This window comes from Musa acuminata, chromosome BXJ3-4, assembly GCF_036884655.1.
Source record: "Musa acuminata AAA Group cultivar baxijiao chromosome BXJ3-4, Cavendish_Baxijiao_AAA, whole genome shotgun sequence".
In the NCBI taxonomy this organism is placed as follows: domain Eukaryota; kingdom Viridiplantae; phylum Streptophyta; class Magnoliopsida; order Zingiberales; family Musaceae; genus Musa; species Musa acuminata.
Genome location: NC_088352.1, coordinates 38,726,972 through 38,744,680, shown reverse-complemented (window position 1 = coordinate 38,744,680; position 17,709 = coordinate 38,726,972). Strand labels below are relative to the sequence as shown.

Here is a 17,709-nt window from a genome sequence, read left to right as displayed (position 1 = left end):
AGTTCTATTCCTTTTTTTACTCTTCTTCTTGAGAAAAGAATGCTATGCAGTAAGTGTTGATTAATCTAAAGATGACATCTCAAATGTGCTGTGTTCGACATTAATACTTTTGAACTTTTTATATCTTGTTCTTGACTTGTTTATATAGTTCATCAGATAAATGATCAGGTGTAATCATGAATACGTTCCATCTTCTTTTCTGCAACAGGAAAATGTTGCCTTTGTAGCCACCTAAACATTTTGGATTTAAATGTGGTGAATGCTAATAAGTCATTTTCTCTAATTGATTTTATGACTCCATATATGTTAATCTTGTAAGCATCAGTTGAAATTTTGTTTGCAATGTCTTTGAAGCTCAAGCTGTTCGACTCTGAACAGGTCTACTTTCTTTCCGGTGAAATGGTTTTGTTGAAGAACAAGCAAGAAAGAAGGAATCAAAGTCAAGAAGGTATTGGTTTAGTTAGTAAAGATTTGGATAGTTTATTGCAAGATCCGAATCTTATTTACATCATTTACCCTTTTGCATAACAATTCAATCAAATACAACATCTTGAAATTTTTATTATCAATTTTCACATAACTAATTCCCTTAAAAGTACTTATGGATATTGTTATCTATAGGGTTCAACAGTGAGAATAAATACTTAGACCTGACACACAACCTGGTGAAGTAATATTTTTAATGGTTATTTGGAGCCATACTGTCCTTTGATAACACGACACGTGACTTTTAAATCAAGGAAGGTCATATTTGGAGTTATAGAAGAAGATAAACAATATCGATGATAAGAGAAGCACTAAGCACTATATGTTAAGATGTGGTGATTGTATATAGGGGATTCAATAGAGTAATGCTAGTGGCAATTCACAAGCATAGATGTTCATCCAGCATGGTGAAAGTGAGGGGAAAGGCGATATGATCAACTGATTCATTGGAAAGGATTGACGAGACACCACCCAAGATTCAATTTTAAGATCTATTCATATTTTTATGATTCAAAGAAAATAGAAAAATGAGCCACGATGTTAATATTGATAAAAGCTCATTGTATTTATATTCTTCATGTTACAAAGGATCTTATGATCAAACCATGCACGGTGATAGTCGGTCTTTTATTCCAAGTTTGATCGTTCTCACATTACATAGCAACAAATCAATGATGATATCCAAAATTACGATGCATTCCAACCTCTGCAGCCTACAGCCTACAGCCTACAGCCTACAGCCTTATGGTCATACTTATCCAAAGAGGCTCCTTGAACCTGAACACATGTTGTTAATGATGATGAGGCAACGATTGTTACTATCATTGAGGCAATGATTGTTTCCAAGTTGATGTGTCAACAAAACACAGGTTCCAACAAAGCTTCCATATCAACATAGGATCGAGGATCTCAATACATACACTCTTATAGTTACTTTGGTGGTAAAAGTAACTATAACATTATCATTTATTTGATCGTAACCATAACATTATCATTTATTTGATCGTAAAAGTAGCTACAAATGTTATCTCGGTAACTCATCTTGCTCAAATCTTAAAAAGTTTCGACACCTAATCCAACCTTTTATTTATGGCTGGTGATTCGAGATACAGCGGGACAAAGTTGTTCCTTCCACAAATCTCGGTCAGAATTAAAGAAGTCCATGCAGCACAATTAGAAAAGCTGAACTTTTATCTCACGTATAGATTATTCACCACAATACTGAATAGAATGTTGGCCAGAAGGCTGAAATCACAGATCTGGACGTTCATCTTTGTTGAACCGCCAAAACTCAGGTTCTGAAAAGTACAGGCATCATTATTAGCACTATAGTGATTGATGTCAATTCAAAACCCCAATTCATCCTGCTAAAAACCCACATTAGTTCAACAAAATTTCCAACATTGTCTTCCTTTGCAATTCATGGAAAATTAAATAGATGCTCACATACATATTGCTGTGTCACAATGGAAGTTGATTTTGAACTTTTTGTCTTTTCCTGCAACCAGCATTTGTGATTTTAGATGCCAGAAGCTGCAGCTTATGCTATACATCACCGAATCTAAAAGCAGCTTTTCGCCATCTTAAGTTCCGACTGCAGGCTGAGCAACTCCCTTGGCCTTAGCTGCTGCCTGGGCTGCAGCGGCTGCTGCAGCAGCAGCAGCGGTTGCAGCTGCTGAGGGAGGCGTCGGTGGCACTGCTGGGGTATTCACCTGTGGAGCTACCACCACTTGAGGTTGCTGCTGCTGACTGTTCACCTGAGCAAGCAAGTTCTTGATCTGCGCACCAGATAGGGTTTCATGCTCAAGAAGCGCATTGGCAAGGGCGTGTAGCTCTTTATTGTGAGTTGTCAAAATAGTTTTTGCATTGTTGTAAGCCCTTTCCAGAAAATCCTTCATCTCCTTCTCTATAAGTAGCCTTGTTTCGGTGCTCATGCTCTTACCATTATCATCGTAGTTGTGTGAAACAAGACCAACCTGTTTGCTCATACCATACTTTGTGACCATTGCTCTTGCAACGGAAGTTGCCTGCTGCAGGTCGGATGAAGCACCAGAAGTCACTTCGCTCTCCCCAAATATTAGCTCTTCAGCTACCCGGCCACCCATGCAGACATCAAGCCTTGCTAGCATTTGCTTCTTAGAGATGCTTGTCTCATCCTTATCAGGCAACTGTGCAACCATGCCGAGGGACATCCCCCGCGGCACAATAGTCGCCTTGTGGACTGGAAGGGCACCATCAGTGTGGATGGCAACAAGAGCATGGCCACCTTCGTGGTAAGCTGTCAACCTCCTGGATTCATCAGAAATCACCGCCGATTTCCGCTCACTGCCCATCATGATCTTGTCCTTTGCATACTCCAGATCAGCCATTGTCACAGCTTTTGCCCCATCCATGGCAGCCTTGAGGGCAGCAACATTAACCAAATTTGCAAGGTCTGCACCTGAGAACCCTGGCGTGCCCCGGGCAATGATCATTAAATCCACATCATCCGCCTTCAAGACCTGTACCAGAATGAAACTGAAGAATCAGACAATATTGCCCTTTTGCCTCTAAAATATACTCTTCAATCCTTTCTTGTTGCCATTTTGATATGTATTCAAAAAACCTAACTATCATAACCAACTGAACCATGGGTTCGCCTGGTTAAGATAAGCAAATCTTACCATGAACAAGAATGCTAATTTGCAGTATTAACAAGAAGTTAACTATAGAGAGCTATGTAAATACCTTTGACATGTGGGATTCCAAAATCTGCCTTCGACCCTCAACATCTGGATTAGGAACAACAATATGACGATCAAAACGTCCAGGCCTCACAAGTGCTTTGTCCAATGATTCCGGAAAGTTGGTTGCTGCAATGACAATAATCCCCTCATTCTGCTTAAAACCATCCAGTTCAACAAGCAACTGATTCAATGTCATTTTCATGTACTGTTGATCCTTTGGATTACGGCTCCCACCTATTGCATCAATCTCATCAATGAATATAATACAAGGGGACCTTTTCTTTGCTGCAGTAAAAAGGTCCCTGACCCTCCTAGCTCCGACACCAACAAACATCTCTTCAAACTCACTGCCACTGCATGAGAAGAAGGGGACACTAGCTTCTCCTGCAATAGCCCTTGCTAACATTGTCTTCCCTGTGCCAGGGGGACCAACAAGCAACACACCTTTTGGAAGCTTCCCACCAAGGCGGGTGAAACGCTAAAATGAGCACCAAACATGAGACAAAGGACATGACTTAAAGTGAGTTTAAATTTCTTTATGAGAACAAAGAGAACTTATTTTTCATGCCTTATAAAAAAAAATTGAAGCACATAAAAAGTCAGTTGTAGAAAAATTCAACAATATTCTTCATTGCTAGCAAGAGCACAATGCTCACAGCAAAGCAGTGAACTAGGTAAAAGATTAGATCTGTAATTCTTGAGAAAAGAAAATTGCCAGCACTGTTACACATGATGTAGCTAAAGCGTTCGAAGGAAACTCCTACTACTTTAAAAGTCAAGGATGAAGGATGCATTTTGGGGCCTATCATTATTCATGATGTTTCCTAATAAATTCATGACACCGAAACTTTATCTTTCCAAGTTGCACTTCAAAAACAACTATTTAATCCAGTCAAGAAGAGGCATATTAGGTAGGGGTTCCATATTGTATCTCAAATTAATGGCCCTTTTCCTTTGTCTCTTTCTTCTTTGGCCTTTTCTTCTTTTTCCCTTCTTTTAATTTTCCTCTTTTCTTTTACCTACTATTATCATCTCTAGCCCAACTGTTTTCGGTACTTTTGTTGCAACATTGTGGTCACCCAACAGGTGCTGCTTGTCTTATTTTTTGTTCCATAATTTACTGTTGTATGAGCTACCTATCCATAAATTATTATTACATTTTAAGTGAATTTCGTTTTTTATAAGATTCTTTCATAATTTTAGCAATAAAACCACTTGGGCTAATCAGACATCTTCAAATCCACATCATGTACACTGAGAATACCCAATAACTACAGAAAAGGAAATGAATAATTTTCTAAGAATTATAAATATTAAACTCAAACTCATTCCCTTAGATAAAATTACTATAGTATACCTTGGGATCACGAAGGTAATGGACAATTTCCTCTAACTCAGCTTTGGCCTCATCAACGCCTTTTACATCACTAAATTTTGTACTAGAATCCATGCTTGGCTGCACCTCCTCATGTAGACCAAGGCCTGCTGAGATTTATGACAAAAAAAAAGCTTTATCCACTTAACTGAAAAATAACAGTTTTCAGAATATAAATAGTTCAATTTTATCTTAGAAGTAGCCAAACCTTTACTAAGTCCCCTATCCTCAATAAGTGCACCAACACCAGATATTACAAGAAACGAAACTGCAATAGTACGAAATGTACGCCATAATTGCTCTTTAAAATTACTGGTCTCTGCTGTCACCATGTGGATGGGAGCACTTGCAGTCCCAAGAATCCCATCTTTTGTTGATTGGCCAACATTCTTTAATGCTGGAACACTGCTAATGCTGTTAATGCTCTCCTCCATTGCCGAGTTAGAAACACCTATGTGTAACATTAACACATAAAATCCAAGTCCCTCAATAGAAAGTGAAGATATAAGATACAAAATGCAAATAAAAAAGATATAATCTTCCATTATGTTTTTTTTTTCTTCTATGCTAAAGATGACAACAAAGATGATAGCCTGAAGTTTCAGTTGCAGTTTAAGTTTCATCAGTAACCAAAAGAGAACACCTTGGTAATTTTGGATTAAGATTTGACAATTTCAACATATATTTAGAACAATAAAATGGAAGAATAAGAAGAACTTATATTCCATGCATTTCTCGTTGTATCACAAATCTTGCAAGTACAAATGTCATATGTCATTATCTAGGCATCAGTGTCCTTACCTCTTTGTAAAGTTTTAAACAATGTACTTTGGTCCAGTCTATCAACTTTCACTAAAGCTTTGACATACTCAGCAAGTGCTGAAGGGTTTGAGTGCAGTGAAGGCTGACTTTCAAAGAGTCTAATAACTCTTTCTGGATCACTTCTGTAGAGCTCTTTAAGAAGCATAACATCATTTGGCCCATCTGTATCCCGTGCTCTGCGAGCAAAACTACCAACATAGCTTGACTGAAATCTTTCGTGGAAGTTTCCAAGTCTGTTACCTGCAAGAAGTGAGAACATGCAAAAAGTTACAAAAAAAGAAAAGACAACTAGTCATCCAGTACATTAAAACAAAAAAGGCTCAGTAAGCAAGTAGATAACTTCTTTCAAGATTTCCTTAATTATAAAACATAGTGGAACTAAAGCTGTACAAGCAATAAAATTGAATATTTCTACCTAATTGTTTAGCATAAAGATGAATTAAACTCTAAATAAATAATCCTAAAAATGAAATGAGCACCACATGAACTAATTATAGATTTATGATACATCATCATTCAGTAGTCTTTAGTGCTTCTAGTTGGCCTGGACAAAACATATGAGTTGTCAAAGTATGGGTCAAAGTGACTAAATCGTTCCAGAATATGCATATGAAATTGTAAAAATAAGTTATAATGTGACTTATTGTCTACATTACTGCTCAAATCAGGCGGGGCTCTCTGACCAGATATAAATCCTTCCTCTTTCCAAGACCTGAATCATAAATGAGAATGTCCCCAAAATTTTTGGAACTATACAAAAGAACACTGATCTAATATTCACTGAGAATCTTCAAAAAATAGTTGGCTTTCCAATAACTGTGAGGATACCAACTATCAATTAAATTCCTGCTACCATTTCATGGTTTTAAGACTTTTAGAACTTTGTGATCAACTAATGATATGCTTTCTTTCCGAGAATTACCAAAAAGAAACACACATCATCCCACCACAGGGAATAGCATTCTCATTTTATTACTTACTAAAGGCAATAATATATTCATTAGAATGAACACTCTATATTCCATAATCTCTCCATACTAATTCATTTATTTTCGAGGTTATAATCTTTCTTTCCAGTTCATGATTACTTAACTAGGTGGTTATAACTCATCCCTGCGCGGTAACCAAAACAGGCCCTTATCAGCTGCAAAAGCTCGCTCCAAGTCATTGTTGTTCCACTTGGAATTGATCCAGTTAAATAAATTCAGTCAATTTAGTTAAAATAGAACAGTGGGATCAACCAAAGATGCATATATCCTATCATGCAATTTTATGAGAAAAATATATTCTGAAAACCTGATCATTTGGGATGGATTGCTTGTGCTTTTAAGATTGGATTATGATCCAGGAACTTTAGTGCTTGATTTGGTTAATGTTGACCATCAACATGACCCAATCCGCTGAGCTGCAGCACTAATGTACGCACATTCTTATTCAAGTTTCATGGGATCAACCCATCTAGATCAGAAATAGTTGAATCAAATACTGAAGGTACCTTTTTTTCAGGATTGATGCCATAAACAACGAAATGTTCCAACTAAAAACTACTGTACCGCCCAAAATGGTACACAATGGGCAGTACATACCTGTCCGGGTGTGGGCTGGTACGCAGACCACCCCCGTTTCCGATGGCTCGGTTAAAATAATTTAAAATAAAAAATGGTGGGGCCCATCCAACTTGGCATTAGAAAAGGAAAAAAACAAATTAGGGCTCGCGAACTTGAGCCCTCTTCTTGTGTATGATGCTGCTGCCATCGCCGCTACCACTGGCCTTATTGTTGCTTTGTGCCACCGCCGCTGCTTTGCAAATCCTTGGTCACGCTGTTGCCGCCACTCCCACCTCTTCCCTTCCTCTTCTTCCTTCTTTCTTCTCCTCCTCTACTGCTTCTTCTTCTTCCTTCTTCCTCCTCCATCGCTTAATCTTCTTCTTTCTTCATTCCTCATTTCTCTGTTCCTCCACCACTCTTTTCTCTTCTCCCTCTTTTTCTTCCTCTGTGAAACACCGGTACATACTGGTGTACTATGTGTCAGTATACCAATACTTATCAGATCGCCGATATGGGTCCGGTACCCAAAACGACAATCCTTAGTTCCAACCAAACTAATCCGAAATGTCAAATCAATTTTAGCCAAGTCTCACCAGTCTGACCATTTCCTGACTGGTGAAACCAAATCCAATCAATATTCAGCAGTTTCCAACTAATCCCATTTAAATCTTCTGGTCATCAGAAGAACAAACCCATGATCCAACTTAACCAATGCAGATAATACCAATAAAAAATTTCTAAAACTGAATAGATTATCATTCGTTTTTCTCACTTTTTTCAATCAATTTACAACAAGGATTTGGAGGCATAAACTGGCAAGCCTCCTCAGAAGTGCTTGCTAATGTGTAAGTCTGATACTTTCAACATTTACAGGAAAATATAAAATAAGAAAAAACACTGTGCACTTGCCATGGAAGGCCAAAGATGGTGGCGTCAAAGATGTAAATGAGGGGTACACATGGAAAGAGGGAGAAACATCACAAAGTAGAAAATTGGATACTAGTGTCAAACCTAGAGGTGACAAATCTACGGTTTCCAGTTATCCAGATCATGATTAAGCCTTGACCTAGATCAACTCCATGTAGAAGGGTCTGGTGATCTAAGGGAAGGTGTTGAAGAGGGTTGCCTCTCATGGAAGGGCAATTTATAGGGAAAAGGCAAAAAAGTGGCATCTTTTTCATTGGAGGAAAAAAAAAGTTGACAGGGACAGCATTGGACTGTAAATATAAAATGTTTTCATTGGGCTAACTATTATTTCAAAAAATTTCAATCATGGTCCATCTGTATTTGGAACAACTATGCCAGCCAAACATGAAGATTTCTTGTAATAGGGGATTACAAAATCCTCACTCATCCTCAAGGGCCAAACTTGCTGACTGGACAGTAACAGAGTTTGCAGGATTCATCAATAAATTTAGGGAGCTGATGAAGTCTTCCCTCAACTAGCTTAAACAAAAGAAAACATTCCAAAGATGTGATCCAAGAACACACCGTGAGGAGACAAGCATAATTCAAGGCATGTTTAGATGTTCTTCCTGGTTTCCAGATAACACATTAACAAGTCAACATATAAAGAAATCAAAATGCAATACCATCACATTACACTGAACAAATAGAAAAAAAGTTGCCACCAAACTGCATGAACCAGTAAGAAGAGCATAAGTTTTCTCCAGGCAAGAGACCAAATAGCCCTAAACCTAAAGATGGATACAAGATCCACATACCAACATGGATTTCGACCTTGCGTAAAGCATGATGAGATTGACCACTACCAAAATGTGGATGCCCCAACAACGATTGTTTCCCTAACTGTTGCAATCAAAACAAACTAAGTTTAGCGAGAAAAAGCAACAAAGAGCATACGCATATATATAACACTCATTCGAGAGAGGAATCAAAGCAAGCATAATAACCAGCATGTTAAAACAATGATGAAGAACCCAAAAAAGAGGGGGGAAACGATACAAGATAGTCCTCCGAGAAGATCTAAACCTTTTCAAGCGCAAAATCCCCAAGAAAGCACAGGCTGATCTAGTACGTCAAAAACCCTAATCTCTACCCAAGGTCTGGAACCTAGGGCACTGAATTCAAAGGGATGATGAATTGCAGAAGCTCTTTAACATCCACGGTACCAGGGAAGGGGGAAAGCCCAACGAAATAACCAAACCAACCAGGATCGTTCCAAGAACCAACGAATTGAAGCCTAAGAATCGGGAAAACAAACAAAACGAATCTGGGCAACCGAAATGGAACAGATCGTACCCTCGTGAGGACGCGCCTCCAAGCCATGTCCGATTAGGGCGAGATGGAGTCAGCCGAGAAACCGGGACGCGGGTCGGAAAGACGTGCCGGGCCGCCGGCGGTGGAGGAGGAGGAGGAAGCAGCGACGACGCGGGTCAGCCCCAAATCAAGTACACGAGGTCTCGACCAGAGTTTGTGGTTTTTCCTTTATTTACGTGTCTGCCATTTAAAGCTTTAAATTTCTATTTTTTTAAGCTTTTATTAAGATTTGACCGAATTCTAAAAAACATTAATTTCGAAAATTTTAAGTAGAACACCTTTTTTTTCAAGTGAAAAAGTCATTTTATCCCTTTTTTTTTTTTTCTCACCTCAACCTTATACAATGAAGAAGAGGGTACGACAGTCATGACAATCGATGCGCACAAGTGAGGAAGGACGAAGGGTCATCGTCCTCAGCATCGCTAGATCCAATAGGATCCGACAAAAATAGAGACCTCACCCTCAACGAGAAAAAATGAACACAAATATTGCAACGACGATAATCCCTTTCGCGATAGGTCTGACGAAGCGAAGGAAGGGAAAGGCGGTGCAAGACAATAACAGGGAGTAGAGGTAAAATGATTATTTAGGGGAAAAAATTATGAGAATTTTTTTAAATTTAAGATGTTTTACTATAATTTCTGAAAATAAATTTTTTTAATTCGCATGTACTATTTGGCACTAATGCCTTTTCTTTTGATTCAAAAAATAGATATATTTGACGCATATAGAGTAAAGATAACTACGATTATTGCTACGATGGAAATTTAGGCTGTACAATGTTGGAGTATCGATTTAGGATACTGTATGTACAGATATTGTTCTTTTACATAATTATGTTTGCAAATGGCAAGTAATGTGTCTGCCCCTATGAGTTCCAATGCATGTCCCTATAAATATTAAGATGCACAACATATATGTTTATACATCAAATATATATTTGTTACCAATAACTAGTTTAACTTACATAATATTAGAAATTTTAAATAACAAAAGGAATTTTATTATTTTCATGACAATAATCATTTTAAGGGGATATTGATGTGTACTTCAACGTCAATTAAGATATATATATCCTTAATTTTTTATAAAGAGAAAATCATCTTTGCCCTATATTTTGGTTAAAATAAGAAAATTATATTTATAAAAAATTCTTTGAATCATCAACTAAGCATTTGGAGTATGTCCACCTACAAAGTTAAGCATATGAAGGGATCAAGCTAAGAATACTTGATATCAATCTTTTTCTATAAGAATTCCAGGGTTTCAATTCTAATTAGACTTCCTAAAATCTTAATGTCGCACACCCACAATACCTTCGTTAACAAAATATTTATCATTTTTGTTTACTTGTACGTATGTGTATGTATGGGTGGAGTATTTTATCTTATTTTTATATGATTTACTTAAAAACTATAAGTAGGAATAATTTATAATGTTACAGAAGGATCACTGACCAGATTAAACAAAACTATCTCAAAATGACTTAATTTTCATGTGTCATATCTTATTTTCTGTAAGCTATGGTGTAAAAAAAAAATCAACCATCTTAACACCCTAGAATCCTTCAAGTAGCACCTAGTTGGATGGCAGTTTGAGTTATTATTGAGTGTTAATTAGATTCACAACTTCATACGTTAAGCTTATGAAAACTTGCCAATGAGTTCAATATTTAATGAGCAGTCGTTTATGAACTTACGACTATTCGTTTACCTTTTAAAGTTTTTATTTTTTCTTTTCTCTATTTTCTTTATTACACACTAAGTATTTGCTGAATTACTTGTGAAGTTATCATATTCACGAGACGTCAGGACTTATTCGTCACTCAATTTTAAACTAATCAATTTAATTTTTTATAAGTCCTTCGGGACTTAGAGCTAAATTATAATTAGACTAATTTTTATGGATCGTAAGTGTATCTTGTGACTTAGGTAATTCTAATTAAACTAGTGATATTAGGTCGGATTAATCTACTTCTACTAGTCTGATTTCAAACTTAGTCCAATCGTTTTCAACACTCCAATAGATTGATCTAGAGAGTATTTATGTAGTAATGTATACGTACATAAATAATTAATTTTTAAAGGAAGATCACAATGTATATTTATATCTATCCAAAACACCTTGGATCACACTTCGAGAATCGTGCCATCACATAACATTATAACGGATATCTATAACATTTCACGTCTGCTTCCGACATCGGTAGTCAATTATAACGCTCACACGGACGTCACAATGTCCATTACAACGGTGGCGGTATCCGACGTGGTGGGACCCTTTCCTTGCGAGTTACAAGCCGCCACAAGTAGAAGAGGGAACGAATCAGACACGTGTCTCGTTCTCGGTCGGTGTGCCCTTTGCGCCTTGCGGTGCGAGAAAGAGGGAGAGAGAGGGGCGAAGAGCAGGGAGAGGCGCACACCATGGACGACTTCAGATCGAGGTCCTTCAACGACGGGATGATGCAGCTGGAGGTGTACGGCGCCCGGTCCTCGGCGGCGGCGGCGCCCCCTCCAGGCCTGCACGACTTTAGGAGCTACAGCGCCTCCTACGCCTACATGTACAACGGCGGCAGCCACGGCCCTGATGGCTTCAAGGCGAAGACTGACTACGGCTCCTCTTCTTCCAACAAGGGGGGTTGGGTCTTCAGCGACCCCGAGTTCCAGCGGAAGCGGCGGGTCGCCGGCTACAAGGCCTACGCCGTCGAGGGCAAGGTGAAGGGTTCTTTCCGGAGGGGCTTCCGGTGGCTCAAGGACAAGTACGCCCGGGTGGTCTACGGCTGGTAATTAGACCGCTTCGATTTCAGGTATGATTGATTCCTCTCAGTTCTCTTCTCGTTAGGTTTGCAGATCGTCGCATGCGAAAAGATTGATGTTGTTGGCTGGTCTGATCTATTATTTTGACTTCTTCCTATGGGCTGTTCAACGCTTCTACTAAGTATTATCTTCAAATTTCTTAGCTTTGCCCCAATTTTAGAATCTGCTGCTTGCATTGGATTCTATAAGTAATCATGATTTATTATGCTGTTTGGGAAGGTGGTCAAATAGTACATTTGGTTGGTCTAAACATGAATTGCATAGAATATATCCCCTTTTCATGGTCACAATTTAGCTTTCATTGTTCCAATGTATAGGGTCTCTATGCCGTCAATTATGTTCATTATATTCTTCATTTGATCACAGATGTCAACTGTGGTATGTTACTCAAAATATTGGGTACAAGATTTTGGTACAATTACACAACTCATTGACGCTTCATATTGACTTCGAGTTTTCGATGGTATGGGTAGGTGTATGCTGTTTCTCTAATGATAGTACATGGGACTAATTATATATTAGCTTGAATCTTACTCATTTAATTTTGTTTCTCTTCACATTGTTTACTCTAGCGAGGAAAATACTTGGTAAACCAAAATAAAGTAAAGAAGTAGTTCAGTAATAAATTCTACGATATTTTCATTAACAAAATCGATAACAGAAGAAAAAAAATAAATATTTTATTTTTATAAATATAAGGATCGTAATATAATTTTTTTAAAGTATAAAGATCGAGATGTTAAAAATAACTAATTTCAGAGAATAATTTATAATTAACCCTGGTATAAGAATGCATCCAATTGATCATTCATATCGGTTTCTTGTTATTATCATGTGTCATATGCATCATTGTAAGATTGTAATGCTTATACCATTTAACAGTAGATAGGTGCAAATATGCAAAATAATTTCCAACTTGTTCCTGTCAATATGGAGAATTAGTGTTGTCTACACAAAACTCTCATACAAACTCAATTGATGGCCTTTATCCTAATCTTTACCATTCTTCTGACAATTTTGACAGATAGCTACTATCTGCGTTAACTGATTGCAGGTAAGGAGCATAAACATGTCTAAGTATCTATCATATGGTCAAGCTGATGACTGGGGGAATCAATTAAAACCCCTGGGACAACATGGTTTTCATAATGTTAGCATCTGTTCCAAGCAGACTCATATATACATTTTTATCATGTAAGAAGACCAGGTCACCTGCTCTAGGGTCTTAACTACTACCATTGAAACCTGTTGAGGAATAATATTTTACTGTTTACATTAGTTAACATGGTTTATGAAATTGACCTAAGATTCACACTTTTGAAACCTGGCTTGGATATTCTTGCTCTTGAAATGGACTAAGCAATGATTTTGAAGTTTAGAAGTTCTTTTCACAGCATACAACTAGGCACTAGAATAATGCTATCAGGTTTATTGGTTACACTAACCTGTCTTTTTCCTTCTCCTATTCACTGTTAATTTTAGTATAGGTGATTGGCCAGGAAATATTTGATATTGTTTGGTATGGTTGTTTGCAGGCACATCAGTCCCTCATGCACCTGCATCAAGAAGAAGAGAGTCAAACAAGATTAAGACAAAGCAGATATTAAAACAGGATTATGATCTTGTCTACGGGATCGTTAGACATATATACCATTTAACTGAGTTGCCAATCTATTTCCAATGCTGCGAAATTGGTGATGACACTAAAACTTCTCTGCATCTGTTCCTGGATCTGGATATTCGATCTGCAAATGCATTATAACTTCTTGTGCGGTTGATGATAATGTATATATTCTTTCTCCTGCCTGTGGTTTGATCTGTGATTTTTCAGTTTGAACCAAAGTTCCAATTGTTGTTCTTGATGACCCACCCACCAGTGTTATCATATGCCAATTAGCAGAGGTTCAACTACATCTCAAGTTGCAGAGAGCAGATCACCCTTGGAAGTAAACAGTGATCGAGGTTGCTCCTTCAACATAAATTTGTTTCCAGAAGAGTAATTAACGAAGCTAATTACAACAGTTCATCGAACTATACCACTGAATTGGCAACTAAACAATGTCCAAGCTCGAGTTCTTAACATGGAAAATTGAGAACAAAGGAACCAGAAATCACCAATTAACCATAACTGAAACAAATGTGTAAGGTACAGGCATCATATAAAAGTTTCAGAAGCAAGAATGAAATGAGTAGAGAAAATTCACATGCTCACCAATTCAACAACAAAAAAATAACAGAGCAACAATATATATATATATGTATATATATATACATATATATATTTGCAGAGTAGAGCATCGCATGCCAGATCTCGATGATTAGTAGAAAGCTGAAGAACAGCATATAGCATGCCTCAACCACAAATCTAAAACTGCAAATGTGCAATGTAAAACCCAAAAGGCAGTAAGCAAAAATTGGTGTTTTAAAATAGGGGACAATGTTTAAGAGAAACTGATAAAGATTATGAATCCACTATTCAGAAAATAGTCTGAGTTCAAAAGGTTTGTAATTTTTAATGAAATCACAATCACAGAATGCACAGATAGAAGCAAAGTTTCATATATTTTTTTGCCCCGTATGCTAGATTTACATGTACATGAAGGCTACCATCTTATTTTAGACTATGGTGTTGTGGATATGGAGAAGGAACCTCCAATATCACTGGTGTATTTCATGTCACAGAATCTATCTATTCCACACAAAATATTTTACATCTTATTTAGAACTCGATCTCACGATATGGTATTTTATCACATACAAAGTCTCAAAACAAACCAAATGTCATAGCTATACCGTAATGCCATATTTACACTTGTCCAGCACAGCAAATAATATCATCTTTGGCAATTGTTGCATATAAAGAAAACATATCCAATAAAAGAAATCAAAGCTAAAAGAGAGAGATTTCAAGTGGATGATCATTTTCCTATCAAAGAATGACATCCTATATACACAAATTGTACATCTACAAAGAGAATTACATTTACCTACTAATTCAGAGAAATATGGGAAAAAAACACATCTCTATACTTTCATTGGCTAGATGAATTTTCATCTGCCTTTTCTTTTATTTGCATGCTTTTCCAAACCTTTTTTTATAAATTTTTCTAGTCAATATTTACCACTTAACATTTTCTATATTTTAACTACAATGATGTCCCGTTGAACTTATTTTATTCATCACTTTCGCAATATCCTTCGGAGGGACATGCTCATGAGAATCGTGACAGCTTTGTGCCTTCTTCATATTCACAAATATGTTCATAGAAGATGAATCTAGGATGTCAATCAAATGACAAAGACACCACCTGTGAATAAAGTTTCTTGGTCTACAGTTTTCTCGGAAAATATTTACATGCATAAAGCATGATTACCACTGCATTATCAATTCAAACAATGGCAGCAGTCCGGATGCTTCACATACTAGAAACTTGAGTTAATCAGAGCAGGAATTCCCCACAAGAGAAAAAAACTTCTAGACCGACAACTTAAAGCATTTTGATCAGAAAGCAAAAAGAAGTTGCAATTCCCAAAACAATGGGAAATTCAATAGAAGTCACAGACTGCTGCTCTTATACATTAGTCTTAATTCGGTATCACTCACAAGATCTTAAGCTTTCCAGCTTAAATTACATCCAATCAAGGTCATCCGAGTTCCCAGCTACAAATTTCAGAATTGCCTAGGGAAATTAGAACCCGCAACCATGACAACTGATTGTAGGCAAACAGAAGCAAGAAAAAAAAAGAAACTGATATTTCAATTGCATACCCAACATTAATCGGAATTAAAAGTCAAGTCTTCATGCAAGATACCACAATTAAAATCTATCACAAGTAGCACAATAAATAGATGATGCAGCAAATCACAAATAAGCAAGCATGTGCTGAGTTGAAAGAGCAATTACCCACCAGAAATCCAAGATCATTATTACCAGACTATAGAAGAACAAGCCCTAGCTCTGATGGTCTTAAAGCATTCCTAACTCGGTAGTTGTATAGATAGTAATGGAGTTGTCCATCGCCAGGCCCAAACTTCAGCTCCTTCAGGAAGGTCTCATTGTGCATGGCATCAAGTGCATTGAAGACATCATAGTCCTTTTGCTTTGCCACAATAAGTGCATCATTCATCAGCTGGAGCAAAGGAGTTTTCTTAGCCACATTGTAATAAGAGTATGCAGCCTTCAACACCGAGTAGTTCTGGTTGTTAAGAATCGAAGAAGGAAGAGAGTAGAAACTGAAGAAGTCCGTGACTTCATGAGTCTCAGGGCTCTCAACCACGAAACTCTCAACCACATTCTCCAAAGGGAGAAGCCAATGTTCCACATCATTCTCATCGAGGTCGGGCGCAACAACATACTGGCTCAAGTACTCCCTCAGCAGCCGGGTGACTGCTGGAACATCACGAAGCTCCATCTTCCTTAACCCGAGAGTCGCAGTTGATCCCGGAAGCTTGTACAGCCTGATCGTTCGGCTCATCGTCATCCGAGCTCCGAGCCGGGAGAATCCCACATCAATCAGCTTCTTCGGGTTCAGAGAACGGTGCCAGTACCGGCAGGTCGTGAAGGGGGTCGGCAGGACGACCCCAGCGGTGTAGGCCGCCTGCCAGATATTCTCCAAATGGACCCGCCTCGTGACCTCCTTGATCATCACGGGCGCGAGCCGCTTCGACCGCAGCCTCTTGTGGACGCACAGAAAGTTGACTTCCGCCATCCGGACGACCTCGTCCCGGACCCGGATCCGGGCCGGCACGCCGGTGATGAAGGCGACGAGCTTCTTAGTGGCCTTCACCCGGACGCCGATATGCCAGGCTTTGAAGTAGCCTGGTGGGCGGAGTGCCCACTGAAGGAACTCCTTGGAGTAGTTAAACCGGAACATGTTCTCGTCGTCCTCGACGTAGTTGTTGGTGAGTAAGTTGTACACCTCAGCGCAGGTCTGCTCGTCGTCCATGTCGCAGGTGGTCCACTCGTAGAGGGCGGGGAGATTGTAGGGCTCAGACTTGACGGCGGAAAGGGGCGCCGGCGGCTCAATGGGGCCCTCGGAGAGGCTTGTGTCGCCGGCGTCCTTGAATTGCCCCACCGGCTGGGTCTCCCAGAACCGGTGCCGCATACCGACGGCGACAGCCTCCTGGATCCTGTGAGCAAGAGACTCAACCTCCCTGTCGCCCTCCGCGGCCGCGACCGGCGCCGCCGCCGTATCGATTCCATGCTGCGGATCTGGGCATGGAATTTGCTCCCCCCCCGGAGAGGAGGAGCCGTTGTCACCGTCCACCATGGCGGAAACTTGAGACGAACCCAATCAAAAGAAATAGAAGCAGGAATCGATCGCGAAGGAACCAAAACGGGGACTCAAAGAGAAGGGATCGAATACCTTTGTCGATCAACAGATCTAAGTGAATCAAAGCTCATCGACAAATATAAGTGAATCGAAGCTTTATCGACAAATTACAGTTTCGAGAGAGACAGAGAGAGAGAGAAGAGGCGAGGAAAGCCAGGAGAGCTGCCTTGTCGCCTGCAACAGTCGGCAGCGGCGTACTCTTGTTATAATCGAGATCGGATCGAGTGATATATCAAAGATTATAACGGTTTTCGGATATTATATCGTAGAATACGTTATACATATAATATGACGAAATCTAATTAATACTAATTGACCCCAAA

At 38.8% G+C, this 17,709-nt stretch overlaps 3 protein-coding genes across 4 annotated transcripts; 1 reads left to right on the top strand and 2 right to left on the bottom strand.

Annotated features, from left to right (window-relative positions):
- Nucleotides 1–1,732: 1,732 nt before the first annotated feature.
- Nucleotides 1,733–9,390, bottom strand: LOC103971377 (ATP-dependent zinc metalloprotease FTSH 5, mitochondrial). Of its 2 annotated transcripts, none has more exons than XM_009385421.3 (7): nucleotides 9,219–9,390; nucleotides 8,681–8,765; nucleotides 5,389–5,649; nucleotides 4,796–5,038; nucleotides 4,570–4,697; nucleotides 3,214–3,690; nucleotides 1,733–2,987 (listed from the first exon to the last, which is right to left on the bottom strand). In XM_009385421.3, the coding sequence occupies exons 1-7, from the start codon at nucleotides 9,243–9,245 to the stop codon at nucleotides 2,070–2,072; spliced, it is 2,139 nt and encodes a 712-aa protein (XP_009383696.2). In that variant the 5' UTR covers nucleotides 9,246–9,390; the 3' UTR covers nucleotides 1,733–2,069. The 2 variants fall into 2 exon arrangements, with proteins under 2 accessions (XP_009383696.2, XP_009383772.2); XM_009385497.3 differs by having other exon boundaries at nucleotides 4,570–4,694.
- Nucleotides 9,391–11,561: 2,171 nt separating this feature from the next.
- Nucleotides 11,562–13,854, top strand: LOC135635887 (uncharacterized). The gene is made up of 2 exons (XM_065147322.1): nucleotides 11,562–12,042; nucleotides 13,588–13,854. Exon 1 carries the CDS (start codon nucleotides 11,660–11,662, stop codon nucleotides 12,020–12,022), a length of 363 nt encoding a protein of 120 aa, XP_065003394.1. The 5' UTR covers nucleotides 11,562–11,659; the 3' UTR covers nucleotides 12,023–12,042; nucleotides 13,588–13,854.
- A 1,934-nt stretch (nucleotides 13,855–15,788) lies between these two features.
- Nucleotides 15,789–17,588, bottom strand: LOC135581949 (glycylpeptide N-tetradecanoyltransferase 1-like). Its single transcript, XM_065147316.1, has one exon. The coding sequence runs from the start codon at nucleotides 17,321–17,323 to the stop codon at nucleotides 15,989–15,991; it is 1,335 nt and encodes a 444-aa protein (XP_065003388.1). The 5' UTR covers nucleotides 17,324–17,588; the 3' UTR covers nucleotides 15,789–15,988.
- Between the last annotated feature and the right edge of the window lie 121 nt (nucleotides 17,589–17,709).